General features: G+C 35.3%; 2 protein-coding genes across 2 annotated transcripts; both read left to right on the top strand.

The window, feature by feature from the left end:
* The first annotated feature begins 6,366 nt into the window (after positions 1 to 6,366).
* Positions 6,367 to 7,270, top strand: LOC111399576 (UBP1-associated protein 2A-like). The gene has a single exon (XM_023026967.1). It carries the CDS (start codon positions 6,421 to 6,423, stop codon positions 7,267 to 7,269), a length of 849 nt encoding a protein of 282 aa, XP_022882735.1. The 5' UTR covers positions 6,367 to 6,420; the 3' UTR covers position 7,270.
* An 8,823-nt stretch (positions 7,271 to 16,093) lies between these two features.
* LOC111399575 (40S ribosomal protein S2-3-like) lies at positions 16,094 to 18,298 on the top strand. The gene is made up of 2 exons (XM_023026966.1): positions 16,094 to 16,876; positions 17,963 to 18,298. The coding sequence occupies exons 1-2, from the start codon at positions 16,211 to 16,213 to the stop codon at positions 18,119 to 18,121; spliced, it is 825 nt and encodes a 274-aa protein (XP_022882734.1). The 5' UTR covers positions 16,094 to 16,210; the 3' UTR covers positions 18,122 to 18,298.
* Positions 18,299 to 18,728: the final 430 nt, after the last annotated feature.

The raw sequence follows: 18,728 nt of genomic DNA, 5'->3' as shown, positions 1-18,728 counted from the left end.
GCTCCGTGTACGAAATCAATTTGATATTCAATACTTTGAATGGGTGGTAACCCACTAGACATTCTTCCAGGAACACACTTCAAAGTCTTGCAATAAAGAAGTAGCCAATGGTGTGTTAGGTTCCTCAGGATTGAGAAGTGGCTCATTATAAACCAACAGGATCGTTGGTTGCTTCTCAACTATTACCCTCTTCAACTCACTTCCTTTTGCAAAGAAGTTCACTCTCGACTTTTCTCTCCTCTTGGGAGACTCTTTTTCTTTTCTATCTTGTGGCTTTACTCTTTTGTTTTTACTACCAATCGCCTCTTTGTTTTCTCTCTTGCTCTCTATTTTTCTCAATCTTTTTTCATCCTCTTAGATGTCACAACTTGATCCCACCAAGTATAGCATATCGGTAAACTCAAGCACCGCAATATTTACCTTCTTATCCTTCGAGGAGCTGTGGCAATCAAATATCAACTCTATCTTCTTCTCCCACTCTAAGTATGTCTCCGGACTACTCTTTCCTTTGAATGAAGGAATTATCATTTTGATATTGCCCATACTTCTATCAACTCCATTTCCAATAGTTTCTATACCCCTCATTTTATGCCTAACTCATCTATCCCTCATTCTTCCTAACTCTTTTCTTCCTCATCAATATCACTATCGGCTTCATGTTCATCACGAACCTCCATCCTACGCTCCAGCCTGCCTTACCTCCTTGCATTGGAAACTCTTCTAGGTTGTTTCCTATGTACATTAGCAAACAATGGGGTCTTGTTTCTCCATCCACACCTCTTGCTTATCCAACCTATCTCTCACATCTTTGAACATCGCGAACTGTCGCATAACCTCATTTGACTTGATTATGATTTTCGCTTGACATAGGTTCGTCTCTGTTAGGCATCGTAAATCTAAAATAATATTTGCCTCACGTGTATATGCTCATGTATCACTCAAGTTTGGCTCTATTAGTCTCACCACTCCTGCCTTTATCCACTCAATGCTTTTGCCCAATTGCTTTAAAGAACTAATTCGATCTCAACCAAGTTTTATCGTTGAAGAATTCAAACTAGGATGTGAGTGAGTTATTATAACTTAGAATACTCAAGGAAGGAAAGAAAAGAAGTAAAGGAATTTGACACTTTGAATGAGAACAAATATTAATTCAAGAAAAGTGGTTTTTAAATTTTGATTTGACACTCCTTTTCTAACTCAAAGAAAATAAAATTATATACTGCTAGTAATTTCTAGATTTTTTTTGCTTGAAAATTCAACTACGATACCAGTAAAAGAAACAGATTTTGATTTGGGTGTTAAATGAGCACATAAACAACTTTTAATTTATTTTATTTTTTTGGTATATTTATGGACTCAAAAGACGAAGAACACGAAGAAGAAAAACAAAACAAGACAAAAGACTCAAATAAAAAGAAAAATGATATAACCTTGATTTTTGGACCCTAAGCTCTGGTACCGACTGGTGTGAACCTACGAAGCAATGGTAGCTGTGAAATCCACACAAGATTGATTCAACTAGGGAAAGTCAAGAAATCAAAGCTTACAGTTTGATAAAATATATTGAACTAAAGAACCAACACAATCGCCGACAATATATTGACCTCGTAATCACAAAACTCAAGAATCTCACCCGAATTGTTTGAATGCCACAAGAAACAAATCTCGATAAATTCAGAATTAGTTCAACGAAGAATAAGAATCGAAAGTAAAAATATGCTCATAAATTAATCTCTCGATTGTATATATGAATAAAGTTGTTCTAATGAAAATAATGAGTTCTATTTATAAAGAACTCATAAAACCCTAGTTGAAACGAAATAGAATCCTAAAAATTACAAAAGATGCCAACAAATAGTGTTTTAACATAAATAGGATACTTTCACGAATTTGGAACATTCGAGCACTTTACTTTATGCAACGGCATAGTACAAGTCTATGTGTTTGCATAGACCACTTCAATTCCTCGAGCTGAATTTCTGCAACAAGTTATACAGTCGCATAGCTTGCTTAACTCGACCAGCCTCTCCGTCCATTACTTTAATCACGTTAAACCATCTTGTTTCTTCCTTTGAGCCAAACATGAAACTTGATTCTTTGCTTGCCATGATCAATTTTTCATCCACTGCAACTTGAGCAAGTAATCTCATCGCTTCTTTAACCCTCTTTGCTTGCTATCTAGTCATCGGCCCTTCTTCAACAATCAACGGGTCCTTGCTCTAACTTGTTTTTGTGCCTTGGATCATATCATAAGCTATGTGCATCTTCTGTTTCATGCTCGTTTTTATACTTGTTTCAAACATACTTTATTTGTCTTTTTGTTTCATTGGAATTTATTCATTTGATGTACTCTAAAAGATCTTTTAGAGAGTATCCTGGTAACATGGCTATTTTTCCCCCCTTTTGCTATGACTAAAGTAATAACTTTTGAGGATGAGTAGTTGGTATTAAATCCCCAGCATACCTAGTTTTCACATGTTACTTAAAATCACTCTACACAAATAATCATTCACGGATTTAACACATATCTAACTAATCACATTTATCAATTCTATCACCCATGAACTGTTATTGCACGTTGGTTAAGTGAGTAAAGTTTAGAATAGACTTGTAGGACAAAATTGCAACATAGTGCTACCAACTCAAACAATTCAATCTAGTACATGAAAGTTTTCAAACCTAAATAACAATTAAAAGTGCATGTGCTCAATGATATGGTCTTAAATGGATAAGAATTATGTTTACAAATAAGCACAAGTAGCATAGTCTAATCACAAGTCATGAATTAATCATAATTTCACGTACATATAATCATTATTAGGCGATAGGGCAATCTAATTGACACACAAGCAAGCAATCATCTAAAGAGAATTAAAAATAATAATAATAATTTTTATTTTTGTAATATTTAATTTTTTTTGAATTTTCTTTTAAAATTTAATCTTTTTTATTTTTTATTTTCACTATATCCATAATAAGACTGAATATTTAACAATTTAAGTACAATGCATAAATAAGAAAAACAAATATAGTAAGAATAATACACACCACCACAAAACTTGATCAACACATTTCCCTTGATGTGTAAACGAACAAAACAAAAAGAGAGAGAATATTGTACATCCTAGATGTCTTCAATGCTGTGATCACTTTATGCAGTGGAGGTGGATGGAAGTCCTACTATAGGAACAATCGAGCAAATTAGCCCGTTAATGCCTCGTGCTCCTATCACCTAACGATTGCATTAGTTTTATGCCATTTGATGTACTCCTTGTGCTGCCTCTGGCGAGCTTGTGCCTCGATATTCTACATAAGAAAATGTTCATGTTGCAATCAATGAGCCAGTGCCTTAACTGCTTGAGTATCTTTTACTTTATGCAATGTAGTGCGAAACTCTTCCAATTATCCATCTATTAAATTTTGAATATTTTGTAAATGGAACCATTCAATTCCATGTAATTTTTGGTATCAGACCAGAACTATTGGTTTGATTTCAGTTCTACTATAAGTGTAGCAAAAAGATAGTAATCAATTCTTTTCATTAGTTCATTCAATCGTTTAAATTTTTAAACAAATGGAACACCTTTGCTCCATGTTCATTTTGGCCCTTGAATTCCTCCTTTTGTTTAGCTTGAGTCCCCTCTTATATGCATCATGGATCCTTTATCTTTAGATCTTTATATTTTGATCCTCCTAGTTCCATAATTATCCGTAATTAAGTCTCTAAACTTTTTCGAATGTCGTATTTAGCTCCCAAAACTCTTGAATCTCTTTCGATTTCTCTATTTGCTCTTCTAATTGATCGTATGTAATTGGTAGATCTTCAATTGTTTCGAATCAACTTTAATTGAGTTCACAATCATATTTTTTTACGTCAAATGCATACTAGGTAAATATTCACTCAATAGTCTATAAATAATCAAGTTTAAAAACACGAATAAGTGTATTTTTCACTTATCATTTGCCTTCATTAAATATATGAGATCTCACTTCTCATATTTTTGCAAAGAATTGATGTTTTCCCTACTTGAGAAAATTTATATATCGTTTATATGTACTTTGTGCACTTTATTGGTATACGTGAGTGCACATAGCTTTACTATTTCTACACTGATATAGCTTTTCCATGTGTTTGCTATCACCTGCTAAGAATTATAAATGTGTGATTCGGGAGCTTTAGGTACAAACAAATGCTAATTTAAAATTTTTATGTATTTTGCTATTTCCAACTTTTTTGTGGGAACATTTTGTAATTTTTGAATTTTGAATTTTATTGTGGTTTAGTTTTTTCAACTTGCAATGTCAATGTAGTGTTCTTCAATACATTTTGCACAACACCCATGGTGATGTTTGTTGGATCAATTGTACATGAGCACATAGTGATGTATGTTGAAAACTTTAATTGTGAGATGGTTGAAATATTTTATTATTTTTTTTTTAGGCTAGTCATTGAACAATTGTCATATCATGCCTTCAAAACATGAGTACAGAACTCAAAATGAATAAATGAATGTGAAAAACAATAACAATGTGAATAAATCAATTGAGAATGAGGAAATGAATGAACTTGCCAATGTAAATGAATTGAATTGCTACAGATGAAGTGAAACAAATGGCAAGTAAAATGAGAATTAAAGATGTATTTCTGCAACATTTTATGATTTGAAAAAGGAAGAAGACTGATGGAAGTGAACAACTAGCGTAAGGATCTTTATAGTTGATTACTTCCTCTTTATCATTGATGTAGCTTGATCTTCACTTAAAACTAGATTTAAATAATTTAAATGTTATGAAGAGACCTTTGAGTTTTGTTTTAATCTAGAGAGGATATATTATGCTATGGAAGTTTGTTGAAATCTTAAGTAGTATTTGAAACATAATGGACATTCGAATATTAACGTAGATAAATTATGTTTAGAGTTGACAATCTTGAGCTATAATTTATCAAGTGAACATGGAGAGCAATTAATATACTAAAATATTTGAAGACATGTGATGGTTGTTTTTCAAATGCCTATATTGCTTTCAAATTCTACTAGCCATACATATTACAGTTGCATCTGTAGAAAAATGTTTTTTCAAGTTGAAGTTGATCAAGATTTATCTTCGATCAACTATATTATATGGAAGCTTGAATGGATTAGTAATATTATCAATTAAGAAAGATATGGTTGAACAACTAGATTGTTCAATTTGACTAATATTTTTGCCTATAAAACCAAGTGCTTAAGTGATCATTTGAAAAAATTTCACCTTGTTATTTAATAATAATAATAACAATAATATTTGATAAGTATATTTTATTTGTCGTTTTAGTGTTGAGATTTAAATTAATAGTCAGTTCTGTAAAACTCTTATGGATACAAAATGTTGAATGCATCCTATAATTGAGGATCCATTAGGGCCAATTTATGAAGTTAGCCTTATTAAGGTAGAGAGGAGAGGTATTTGGCGGCGCCAAAGGAAATTTTGTCATGGAATTTTTTGAAATTTACATACCCTAAAAATCGTAAAGAAAAGTTGTAGAAGAGCGAAAAGGGAGAGGGGGGAAGGAAATTCGGAAACGAATGTAAGGAAAAGGTGAAAAAGAAAAAAGAAATTAAAACAGTCAGATTTTTTGACATAACGGGCCTACATTACACAAATCAATAATTAAGTGGTTTAAATATTGAAACTAGAAAATTTTCTCCTAATCTACATGATTTAGCACCAACAGTGTACCGGTGTTACAACACCGATTTAGGTGATCAAAAAAGAGATTAAATGATAAATATAGTTAAATAAGTAACATAATTTACCTTTAATTCAATTTATTATACAATGTTATCTAAACTAATATTCTAACGGACTTTGCTACACGTACATTGACGTGTACATAAGTGCGTCCATTATGGATACCCTTATGTACATGCCAATGTACAACAAGAATAATCATATTCTAACATCATTGGTGTTTGGCAACATTATTCAATCTACATTTGCAACTACGAGGAAATAATGATGGACCAAATTATTGGTATAATTATTAGTGATGGCAATAGGGCCACCCTCGCCCACCCTGCCTTAGACAGGGCAGTCGCAAGATAGTGGCTTGCCCCATTTGTCAACCTATTTATTTTTATTTTTATTATTATTTTATTATTCTTTATTTTTAACTTCATAGGACGCCACAGGGCGGAGAGTTACGCCCCCCTCTGCCAACCCGTCGGGGCGGGGAAACTTGCCATCCATTAATTATATATGAATTGGGTCGAATCTATGGGCTTATGATGACTGACCAGTCAAATGTTTGGTTTAGGCCCAACAAACCCAATCCAGATTCCACCTTACGCCGCGTTCGACATTCTATGACAATATAATTCCTAAATTCAAAACACTAAAACCCTAATTGATAGCCTCCTAATTGGTAACCTTCTTCCAATGGCCAGGAAACGAAAAGCCGCTTCCTCTCAACAATCGCAAGTACAAAAACCCAAAGTTGTGGCAGTAGTACCAGAAGAAGTGGAAGAGGAGGAAGAAGAAACCTCTGAAGAAGAATCAGAAGAAGAGGAATCGGAAGAAGAGGAGGAAGAAGAGTCCTCATCCGAAGAGGAAGAAGAAGAGTCCTCATCGGAAGAGGAAGAAGAAAATGATGAGGAATCAAAACGGGCCACCATCCGAGAGCTATTAGAACCCTTTGGAAAAGACCAAGTAATAGACCTCCTTAAAGAGGCGGCTACGAAGGACACCGTGCTTTTTGACAAGATTGTCCAAGTAGCCGACTCTGACCCGACCCACCGGAAAATATTTGTCCATGGGATCGGCTGGGATGCCACCTCCGACCAGCTCCTCATGGCCTTCAAGCCCTTTGGAGAAATTGAGGACAGCAAGCTAATTACAGATAAGAATACGGGTAGGGCAAAGGGCTATGCATTTGTTCTCTTCAAGACCCGGGCAGCTGCTAAGAAGGCATTGAAAGTTCCCCAGAAAAAAATTGGGAACCGGATGGTATCATGCCAATTGGCTTCAGCGGGTCCTACGACCCCAACTCAGTCATCGGAGCCCAGTAGCTGGAAGGTTTTTGTGGGGAATGTGGGGCCCAATGTGAATGCGGAGAAGCTTAAGGAGTTTTTTAGGAAGTTCGGAGAGATTGAAGAAGGGCCAATAGGGCTTGATCCTGCAACTAATAAGTTTAGAGGGTTTGCGGTTATTACATACAAGTCAGTTGAAGGGTATAAAAAGGCATTGGAGGAGCCGTTTAAAGTGCTTGAGAACTGCCATTTGCAATGAAGATCTAGTTTTTCTGCGTTGTCATTAATCCTTTCAAGGACTTGAAATTGACCATCGCCCCGTGGATGCAACTCCAAAATTTCCTTTATCTTGGAAAGTATTCTTTTCGTAAGTATAACCAAACCCAATCCTCGGGTTCAAATGTAACACTTTTCCTTCCATGTTTGCTTAAAAAGCAAAGTGTTTGTTCTTCTTCTCAATTTGCAATCTTACCTTTTCGTAGACTAATTTCATCAAGTCGCCCTTCTTCTTCCTATCTAAGCTACATCTTTCATTAATAGGTAAATGAATTAAATCCAAAGGTGTTAGTGGATTAAAATCATATACAATTTTAAAAGACGAACAAGAATTAGTAGAATGCGTGGTCATATTATATACAAATACATTGAGTGGTAAGCACTCCTCCTAACTCTTCAAGTTCTTATTAAATATAGTACATAACAATTGTATCATGGTCCTATTAGCAACCTCAATTTGGCCATTGGTTTGTGGATAACAAGTAGTAGAAAACAATAACTTAGTGCCTAACTTATTCCACAAAATCCTTCAAAAGTGATTAAGAAATTTAACATCCCTATCTAATACAATGCTCCTAGAAATCCCATGTAAGCGCACTACTTCCTTAAAGAATAGATACATTATAATAATGGCATCATCAGCTTTATGATATGGAAGAAATGTGTCATCTTACTAAATCTATTTACCACCACAAATATGGAATCTTTTCCTTTCTTAGTCCTAGGTAAATCCAATACGAAATCCAGGGATATGTCAACTCAAGGTTCACTAGAAATAGGTAATGGTGTATACAAGCATTGAGGTAAAATCTTAGACTTAGCCTTTTACAAGGGATGCATCTATTACAAATCCGATTAACATCAATTTTCATCTTAAGCCAATAAAAATGTTCACCTAACATCTATAAGGCCTTCTTAACACCAAAATGTCTCATTAAGCCTCCACTATGTGCTTCTCTTATTAACAATTCTCTCATCAAACATTTAAGAACACGTAACTTGTTTTCCCAAAATAAATACTCATCATGCTTAAAGAATTTATCTATAGTCCATTTATCATATGATTCGTATATACTAGAAAAATTCGGGTTATTATTATACATGTCCTTAACATATTTAAATCCCAGAAATTTAGCACTTAAGGAAGTTAGAAGTACATACACTCGTGACAAAGCATCTGCTACCACATTTTCATTACCTTGTTTATACCGAATGACGTATGAAAAGGTCTCGATGAATTCAATCCACCTTACATGCTTCTTAATTAGCTTACCTTACCCCCTCAAATGCTTTAAAGACTCATTGAACTTCTTTGGCCATAGATAGTACTGTCATGTTTCCGACGCTCGAGCAAGTGCATACAATTTCTTGTCATTTGTGGGATAACTGAGAGTTGCTCCACTTAGCTTTTCACTAAAGTAAGCTATTAACCTTTTATCGTGCATTAAAACAACACCAATACATATACCTAAGGCATCACATTCAATATCAAACGTTTGTCAAAATTAGGAAGTGCTAAAACTAATACTTTACATAACATATCATTAATAGTGTTAAATGCATGCTCATGTTGAACGCCCCCATTGAAATTCGAGACCTTTTTTGACAACTTCCATGAATGGTGTGGCAATGGTGCTAAAGTCTTTAACAAAATGCCTGTAGAAACTAGCCAAGTCGTAAAAGCTTCTTACCTCAGTTATGTTGGCTATTCCTTAATAGCCTTGACTTTTTCCTTATCAACTTCGTACCTCAGTTATGCTTTTAGGTATTCACCATTCCTTGATAGCCTTGATTTTTTCCTCATCAACGTCTATTCCCTTGGCACTAATAAAGTATTCAAGAAAAATAACTTTTTCCATGCAAAATGTACACTTTCTAAAATTAGCATAAAATTGTTATTGTCTTAAGGCCACAAGCACACATCTTAAATGCTTTATATGCTCATCAAAGTCTGTAATATATACCAAAATGTTATTGAAGCAAACTACTACAAATTTACCTATGAATGCATGCAAAACATGATTCATTAATCACACATATGTGTTAAGTGCATTGGTAAGTCCAAATGGCGTAACTAACCACTCATACGATCCATATTGAGTTTTAAAAGTGATTTTTCATTCATCTCCTTCCCTCATCCTAATTTGGTGATAACCATTTTTAAGATCGATTTTATGCGTAAGCCATGTAATTCATCTAACATATCACCTAACACCAGAATAGAATGATGATACTTTACCGTTACAACATCGAATGTACTCCCATGTATAAAAACTTGCTCTTGATGGTCCAACAATCCACACAAATATTCCAGGTTCCATTTTTTTTAGCACAAGTAGCACTGACACAATATATAGACTCATACTCTTCCTCACATATCATTTGCTCATCAATTCCTCCGCCTTTGAAGCTCCTTGGTCTCCTCAAGATTACTTCGGTCGGCCTATTTGGAATGACAGCTCCATGTATGAAATCAATTTGATATTCAATACTTTGAATGGGTGGTAACCCACTAGACATTCTTCCAGGAACACGCTTCAAATTCTTGCAATAAAGAAGTAGCCAATGGTGTGTTAGGTTCCTCAGGATTGAGAAGTGGCTACTTATAAACCAACAGGATCGTTGGTTGCTTCTCAACTATTACCCTCTTCAACTCACTCCCTTTTGCAAAGAAGTTCACTATCGACTTCTCTCTCCTCTTGGGAGACTCTTTTTCTTTTCTATCTTGTGGCTTTACTCTTTTGTTTTTACTACCAATCGCCTCCTTATTTTCTCTCTTGCTCTCTATTTCTCTCAATCTTTTTTCATCCTCTTAGATGTTACAACTTGATCCCACCAAGCAATAGCATAATCGGTAAACTCAAGCACCACAATATTTACCTTCTTATCCTTCGAGTAGCTATGGCAATCAAATATCAACTCTATCTTCTTCTCCCACTCTAAGTATGTCTTCGGACTACTCTTTCCTTTGAATGAAGGAATTATCATTTTGATATTGCCCATACTTCAATCAACTCCATTTCCAATAGTTTCTATACCCCTCATTTGATGCCTAACTCATCTATCACTCATTCTTCTTAACTCTTTTCTTCCTCATCAATATCACTATCGGCTTCATGTTCATCACGAACCTCCATCCTACGCTCCTGCCTACCTTACCTCCTTGCATTGGAAACTCTTCGAGGTTGTTTCCTATGTACATTAGCAAACAATGGGGTCTTGTTTCTCCATCCACACCTCTTACTTATCCAACATGTCTCTCACATCTTTGAACATCGTGAACTGTCGCATAACCTCATTTGACTTGATTATGATTTTCGCTTGACGTAGGTTCGTCTCTGTTAGGCATCGTAAATCTAAAATAATATTTGCCTCACGTGTATATGCTCATGTATCACTCAAGTTTAGCTCTATTAGTCTCACCACTCCTGCCTTTATCCACTCAATGCTTTTGCTCAATTGCTTGAAAGAACTAATTCGATCTCAACCAAGTTTTATCGTTGAAGAATTCAAACTAGGATGTGAGTGAGTTATTGTAACTTAGAATACTCAAGGAAGGAAAGAAAAGAAGTAAAGGAATTTGATACTTTGAATGAGAACAAATATTAATTCAAGAAAAGTGGTTTTTGAATTTTGATTGGACACTCCTTTTCTGACTCAAGGAAAATAAAATTATATGCTGCTAGTAATTTCTAGATTTTTTTGCTTGAAAATTCAACTACGATACCAGTAAAAGAAACAGATTTTGATTTGGGTGTTAAATGAGCACATAAACAACTTTTAAAATTTTTTGGGTACATTTATGGACTCATGTACCCAAAAGACGAAGAACGCAAAGAAGGAAAACAAAACAAGACAAAAGACTCAAATAAAAAGAAAAATGATATAACCTTGATTTTTGGAGCCTAAGCTCTGGTACCGACTGATGTGAACCTACGAAGCAATGGTAGTTGTGAAATCCTCACAAGATTGATTCAACTCGGGAAAGTCAAGAAATCAAAGCTTATAGTTTGATAAAATATATTGAACTAAAGAACCAACACAATCGCCGACAATATATTGACCTTGTAATCACAAAACTCAAGAATCTCACCCGGATTGTTTGAATGCCACAAGAAACAAATCTCAATAAATTCAGAATTAGTTCAACAAAGAATAAGAATCGAAAGTAAAAATATGCTCATAAATTAATCTCTCAATTGTATATATGAATAAAGTTGTTCTAATGAAAATAATGAGTTCTATTTATAAAGAACTCATAAAACCCTAGTTGAAACAAAATAGAATCCTAAAAATTACAAAAGATGCCAACAAATAGTGTTTTAACATAAATAGGATATTTTCACGAATTTGGAACATTCGAGCACTTTAATTTATGCAACCGCATAGTACAAGTCTATGTGTTTGCATAGACCACTTCAATTCCTCCAGCTGAATTTCTGCAACAAGTTATGCAGTCGCATAGCTTGGTTAACTCGACCAGCCTCTCCGTCCATTACTTGAATCACGTTAAATCATCTTGTTTCTTCCTTTAAGCCAAACATGAAACTTGATTCTTTGCTTGCCATGATCAATTTTTCATCCACTGCAACTTGAGCAAGTAATCTCATCGCGTCTTTAACCCTATTTGCTTGCGATCTAGTCATCGGTCCTTCTTCAACAATCAACGGGTCCTTGCTCTAACTTGTTTTTGTGCCTTGGATCATATCATAAGCTATGTGCATCTTCTATTTCATGCTCGTTTTTATACTTGTTTCAAACATACTTTATTTGTCTTTTTGTTTCATTGGAATTTATTTATTTGATGTACTCTAAAAGATCTTTTAGAGAGTATCCTTGTAACATGGCAATTTTTTCCCCTTTTGCTATGACTAAAGCAATACCTTTTGAGGATGAGTAGTTGGTATTATATCCCAACATACGGCTAATACCTAGTTTTCACATGTTAAAATCTCTCTACAAAAATAATCATTCACGGATTTAACACATATCTAACTAATCTTATTTATCAATTCTATCACCCATGAACTGTTATTGCACGTTGGTTAAGTGAGTAAAGTTTAGAATAGACTTGTAGGACAAAATTGCAACATAGTTCTACCAACTCAAATAATTCAATCTAGTACATGAAAGTTTTCAAACCTAAATAACAATTAAAAGTGCATGTGCTCAATGATATGGTCTTAAACGGATAAGAATTATGTATACTAATACAATTAAGCACAAGTAGCATAGTCTAATCACAAATCATGAATTAATCATAATTTCACATACATATAATCATTATTAGGCGATAGGGCAATCTAATTGACACACAAGCACGCAATCATCTGAAAAAAAAAATATTATTTTTATTTTTGTAATATTTAAATTTTTTTGAATTTTCTTTTAAAATTTAATCTTTTTTATTTTTTATTTTCACTATATCTATAATAAGACTGAATATTTAACAATTTAAGTACAATGCATAAATAAGAAAAACAAATATAGTAAGAATAATACACACCACCACAAAACTTGATCAACACATTTCCCTTGTTGGATCAATTGTACGTGAGCACATAGTGATGTATGTTGAAAACTGTAATTGTGAGATGGTTGAAATATTTTATTATTATTTTTTTAGGCTAATCACTGAAAATTGTCATATCATGCCTTCAAAACATGAGTACAGAACTCAAAATGAATAAATGAATGTGAAAAACAATAACAATGTGAATAAATCAATTGAGAATGAGGAAATGAATGAACTTGCCAATGTAAATGAATTGAATTGCTACAGATGAAGTGAAACAAATGGCAAGTAAAATGAGAATTAAAGATGTATTTCTGCAACATTTTATGATTTGAAAAAGGAAGAAGACTGATGGAAGTGAACAACTAGCGTAAGGATCTTTATAGTTGATTACTTCCTCTTTATCATTGATGTAGCTTGATCTTCACTTAAAACTAGATTTAAATAATTTAAATGTTATGAAGAGACCTTTGAGTTTTGTTTTAATCTAGAGAGGATATATTATGCTATGGAAGTTTGTTGAAATCTTAAGTAGTATTTGAAACATAATGGACATTCGAATATTAACGTAGATAAATTATGTTTAGAGTTGACAATCTTGAGCTATAATTTATCAAGTGAACATGGAGAGCAATTAATATACTAAAATATTTGAAGACTTGTGATGGTTGTTTTTCAAATGCCTATATTGCTTTCAAATTCTACTAGCCATACATATTACAGTTGCATCTGTAGAAAAATGTTTTTTCAAGTTGAAGTTGATCAAGATTTATCTTCGATCAACTATATTATATGGAAGCTTGAATGGATTAGTAATATTATCAATTAAGAAAGATATGGTTGAACAACTAGATTGTTCAATTTGACTAATATTTTTGCCTATAAAACCAAGTGCTTAAGTGATCATTTGAAAAAATTTCACCTTGTTATTTAATAATAATAATAACAATAATATTTGATAAGTATATTTTATTTGTCGTTTTAGTGTTGAGATTTAAATTAATAGTCAGTTCTGTAAAACTCTTATGGATACAAAATGTTGAATGCATCCTATAATTGAGGATCCATTAGGGCCAATTTATGAAGTTAGCCTTATTAAGGTAGAGAGGAGAGGTATTTGGCGGCGCCAAAGGAAATTTTGTCATGGAATTTTTTGAAATTTACATACCCTAAAAATCGTAAAGAAAAGTTGTAGAAGAGCGAAAAGGGAGAGAGGGGGGGAAGGAAATTCGGAAACGAATGTAAGGAAAAGGTGAAAAAGAAAAAAGAAATTAAAACAGTCAGATTTTTTGACATAACGGGCCTACATTACACAAATCAATAATTAAGTGGTTTAAATATTGAAACTAGAAAATTTTCTCCTAATCTACATGATTTAGCACCAACAGTGTACCGGTGTTACAACACCGATTTAGGTGATCAAAAAAGAGATTAAATGATAAATATAGTTAAATAAGTAACATAATTTACCTTTAATTCAATTTATTATACAATGTTATCTAAACTAATATTCTAACGGACTTTGCTACGAGTACATTGACGTGTACATAAGTGCGTCCATTATGGATACCCTTATGTACATGCCAATGTACAACAAGAATAATCATATTCTAACATCATTGGTGTTTGGTAACATTATTCAATCTATATTTGCAACTACGAGGAAATAATGATGGACCAAATTATTGGTATAATTATTAGTGATGGCAATAGGGGCACCCTCGCCCACCCTGCCTTAGACAGGGCAGTCGCAAGATAGTGGCTTGCCCCATTTGTCAACCTATTTATTTTTATTTTTATTATTATTTTATTATTCTTTATTTTTAACTTCATAGGACGCCACGGGGCGGAGAGTTACGCCCCCCTCTGCCAACCCATCGGGGCGGGGAAACTTGCCATCCATTAATTGTATATGAATTGGGTCGAATCTATGGGCTTATGATGACTGACCAGTCAAATGTTTGGTTTAGGCCCAACAAACCCAATCCAGATNATAATTACAATTAATGATCACGTGCACATAATTATAGGTCACAAATTTATTCACAGGTCATATGTCATGAAATTAATTGGTTACAAATTATGTCGAGGTTACGAATTAAAACTTTGATAGGTCATAGATTATTTCGTGGTCACGGATCACAATTTATCTATATAAGACACAATTTATGTCATTGGTTACAAATCCAAAAAATTATAGATCACAAGTCATATATTTTCAAATTTGATGGTCACAAATTACTTTTTTAATTACAAAATAATCAAATTTTAAGTCACGAATTAATAATCAATCACCGGGGGACCAAATAATTGGTCACTGACATCAAACACCAAATCCCGATCAACCATAGCACTTGGTCACAAACACCACCCCGGCCACAACACCATCACAACCACCGCCAACACCAACTCCACGACATCACCAGTACCACCAACAAATCACCGCCACTAACAACCACCTCCACCGTCGCCAGAATCCACCACGATCTCCACCACCAAACACACCAACGATGCCCAACCCACACCCTGACCATCGTCTCCACTGTCAAAAACCACCACAGCCACCAGGACGACAACCACTACCAAACACCCAACTATACACCATTCCCATCCTCACCAGCACCACCCAAATCCCCCCTGCCAACAGAAGCATTGCCGCTACCATCACCACCACTATCGTCCTACCAAGATCCACCTCACAGACTCACCACCACAACACACCATACTGCCACCACACCACACCGTTCACAGCAGTGTCGGCTGGCAAACGCTGAACAGAGAAGAATCGGTGCTCACATCCCCGGACAAACGAATGGCGCCGACACAACCATGATCGTCGCGATCTTTTTTACAAACTACACCACTGATTCGCGTGCAATAGCATCGGCGATGGAGTTTTGCGAATGGTAGCTGCACCTCCGATGTCGTGCCTCAACGCTTAAGGTGCCATGTCGTCGGAGAGGAGAAACTCTTTCAGAGAGACGGGAAATGTCGAAATGAGAGTGAGCTAGAAAGGGGGAAATGAATTTAGTGCGGGGGGTGGGCTAATTATAAGATTATTATTAATATTAAAATATATAATTAAAATCTAATTTATGCTTAATTGAACTTTATACCTTAATTTTTAAAAGTAATCTTCAAAGACCTGCGATTGTGTAATTTTCACTAAATTAAATTCTGATCTTCGAAATGAAAAGATAAAATAGGGATGGGCGTAATTTTCGAACCCCATGTTTGTTGAGCTTAAACCCACAAGGCCCTTATGAACTTAGTAGGTCCTCAGAAGATAAAAGCCCATATTCAGTTCACCCTCATCATTTAGGGTTTCTGTCTACAACGCAAAGTACACTCTCTTTCGACAGGTCGACCAAATTACTTTTTTACCTGGAGATCGACTCTTTCCACAAACATGGCGGAGAGAGGCGCTGGAGATCGTGGAGGCTTTGGCCGTGGATTCGGAGGCCGTGGCCGTGGAGGGGATAGGGGAGGTCGTGGGCGAGGTGGCCGCCGAGGCCGCCGTGATAATGAGGAGAAGGATTGGGTGCCAGTGACAAAGCTCGGCCGTCTTGTGAGAGATGGAAAGATCAAATCTGTAGAACAAATCTACCTACATTCTCTCCCAATTAAGGAGTATCAAATCATCGATATCCTGATAGGTCCCAGTCTAAAAGACGAGGTGATGAAAATCATGCCGGTGCAGAAACAGACCCGGGCAGGACAGAGAACAAGGTTCAAGGCGTTTGTGGTTGTCGGCGACGGCAACGGGCACGTAGGACTCGGGGTCAAGTGCTCGAAGGAGGTGGCTACTGCCATTCGTGGCTCTATTATCTTGGCCAAGCTGTCGGTTATTCCAGTGAGGAGAGGGTACTGGGGGAACAAGATTGGGAAGCCACACACTGTCCCCTGTAAGGTCACCGGAAAGTGTGGTTCTGTCACGGTGCGGATGGTTCCTGCTCCTCGTGGAGCTGGGATTGTTGCTGCCCGGGTTCCCAAAAAGGTGCTCCAGTTTGCTGGTATTGAGGATGTCTTCACGTCCTCGCGTGGATCCACGAAAACCCTTGGGAACTTTGTCAAGGTCCAAATTTTTCGCTTTACCTTTTTATTACACGTATATAATGTCTTTCAATATTTAGTTTTGCTTAGGTATGCTCTACATATACAAAGAATTTTGTATATACTAACAAAGGAGTAGATACAAACTTACATTCCATAGTTTTGTGTTCAAGACCGAATTTCGAATCAAAAGGTGTGAGCTAATTTTATTTAGGTTTAACATTTATAGTTTGGTATTAATGCTAGTATAGTACTATACATTCGCATCTTGTTGTGAAGGATTTATAGACCCCAAGACAAATTCATGTTCAATGTTCATGTATGAAATTTGTTCTGGGATGATCGAATGGAAACATCATGGATATGCTTGCATCTTCGACTGGTTCAGTTATTTTTATAATGTTACATTTCCAATCGACACAATTATGGTTTATATTGGTCTTATAAACTTTTCAAAATAATTGCAGTCTTGTCTAATCTTTTGTAAACCGTGAATGCTTTTGTGCGACGTGATATCGCGTATGTTGCATACAATCAACTGATCAAGATACAGCCTTAATTGAATACTTTATCGGAACACAATAGCTGTAGTATACATTTTTACATTAATGTGGATATCTTGTGTGGTTCATATAGGGCTCGTTAGATTCTATGATTTTGGCAATTTCATTGAATTTTGAAATGTTAAGATAAACGTAGGAATTCACTGTTTGTGACTGTGTACAATACCTAAGCTCGAGGTACCAAAATTTTTCGTACTTTGTGAATTTGCGATTGATGATAATATACACATACTCAGGGTAACATATGTACGTTCAGGACATTTTGATGCTCCTTTTCATTGTTGTATGGTTTTGTTTTCTTTTTTCCTATGTAGTGATATGCCAATGCTTGGTTATTTCCATTCCTAGGCTCTTGGAATTAGTATAGAACTCCATATCATGTCTGTGGGTAACTGATGAATTTGTTAGTTTCTTACTTCTAATTGCGATAATTGAAGAATCCTGTCCCTACTAAGGTTTAGACTACATTTCTCTGTTATTTTCTCAGTTCACCTTATAAAGTTATGTCTTTTTTGACTAATAATACATTTTCTTTTTGTTTGCAGGCAACTTTTGATTGTCTTTTGAAGACTTACGGGTTCCTTACTCCAGACTTATGGAGGGAGACTCGGTTTTCTAAATCTCCTTTCCAAGAGTACACTGATCTTTTGGCTAAGCCAACTGCCAAGGTTGTCCATGTGGTGGAGGATGCTGAGGCTGCCTGAGCTTAGAGTGCTGTGTTGTTATGGTAGGATTTTTCATTATCAAATATCAATTTAAATTTTCATCTATTTTCAAGAGAGTGATAAGTGTACTGTTTTATTGAGGAACTGTTTGTTTATCCAAATTGGACAGGATACTTGATTAAGTTTTGCCTTTATTGTAGTGATTCTTTTGGCATATATTGGTTTGTTACTTCTACGTAGGGAATTGTTTACGGTTTTTGTTAATATTTTTATTTCCCGTAAGGCAAGAAATTAGGAGATTCCCATCTTGGCAGGGAAAATGCCAAATGAACATAATGTTTGACACAAAGGATGACACCACACTCACAATCGAGGCATGGGTCCCGTGCGAATAAAATAATGCCGACCTCCCCACGTGTGCTATGTCAGTCGTTTTGTCAACCTCTATGTTCGTGTAGCGGGACCCATCCTACAGTTTTTCTCCACGTCCTGAAGCCTTACAGGTGCTGCCATGTACCAATAAGTGTGTGCCACATCCTACTCTGTAAAAGGACTGTACATATTTCACTGTACACCAAGCATGGCTCACTATGTTAAAACTCAAATAGAGTCTGATTATGATACTTGGCCAAGAAAATATCAGTTG

This window comes from Olea europaea, chromosome 9, assembly GCF_002742605.1.
Source record: "Olea europaea var. sylvestris chromosome 9, O_europaea_v1, whole genome shotgun sequence".
NCBI lineage: Eukaryota > Viridiplantae > Streptophyta > Magnoliopsida > Lamiales > Oleaceae > Olea > Olea europaea.
The sequence above is the reverse complement of the archived record's forward strand: the minus strand, read 5'-3'. Positions and strand labels throughout refer to the sequence as shown.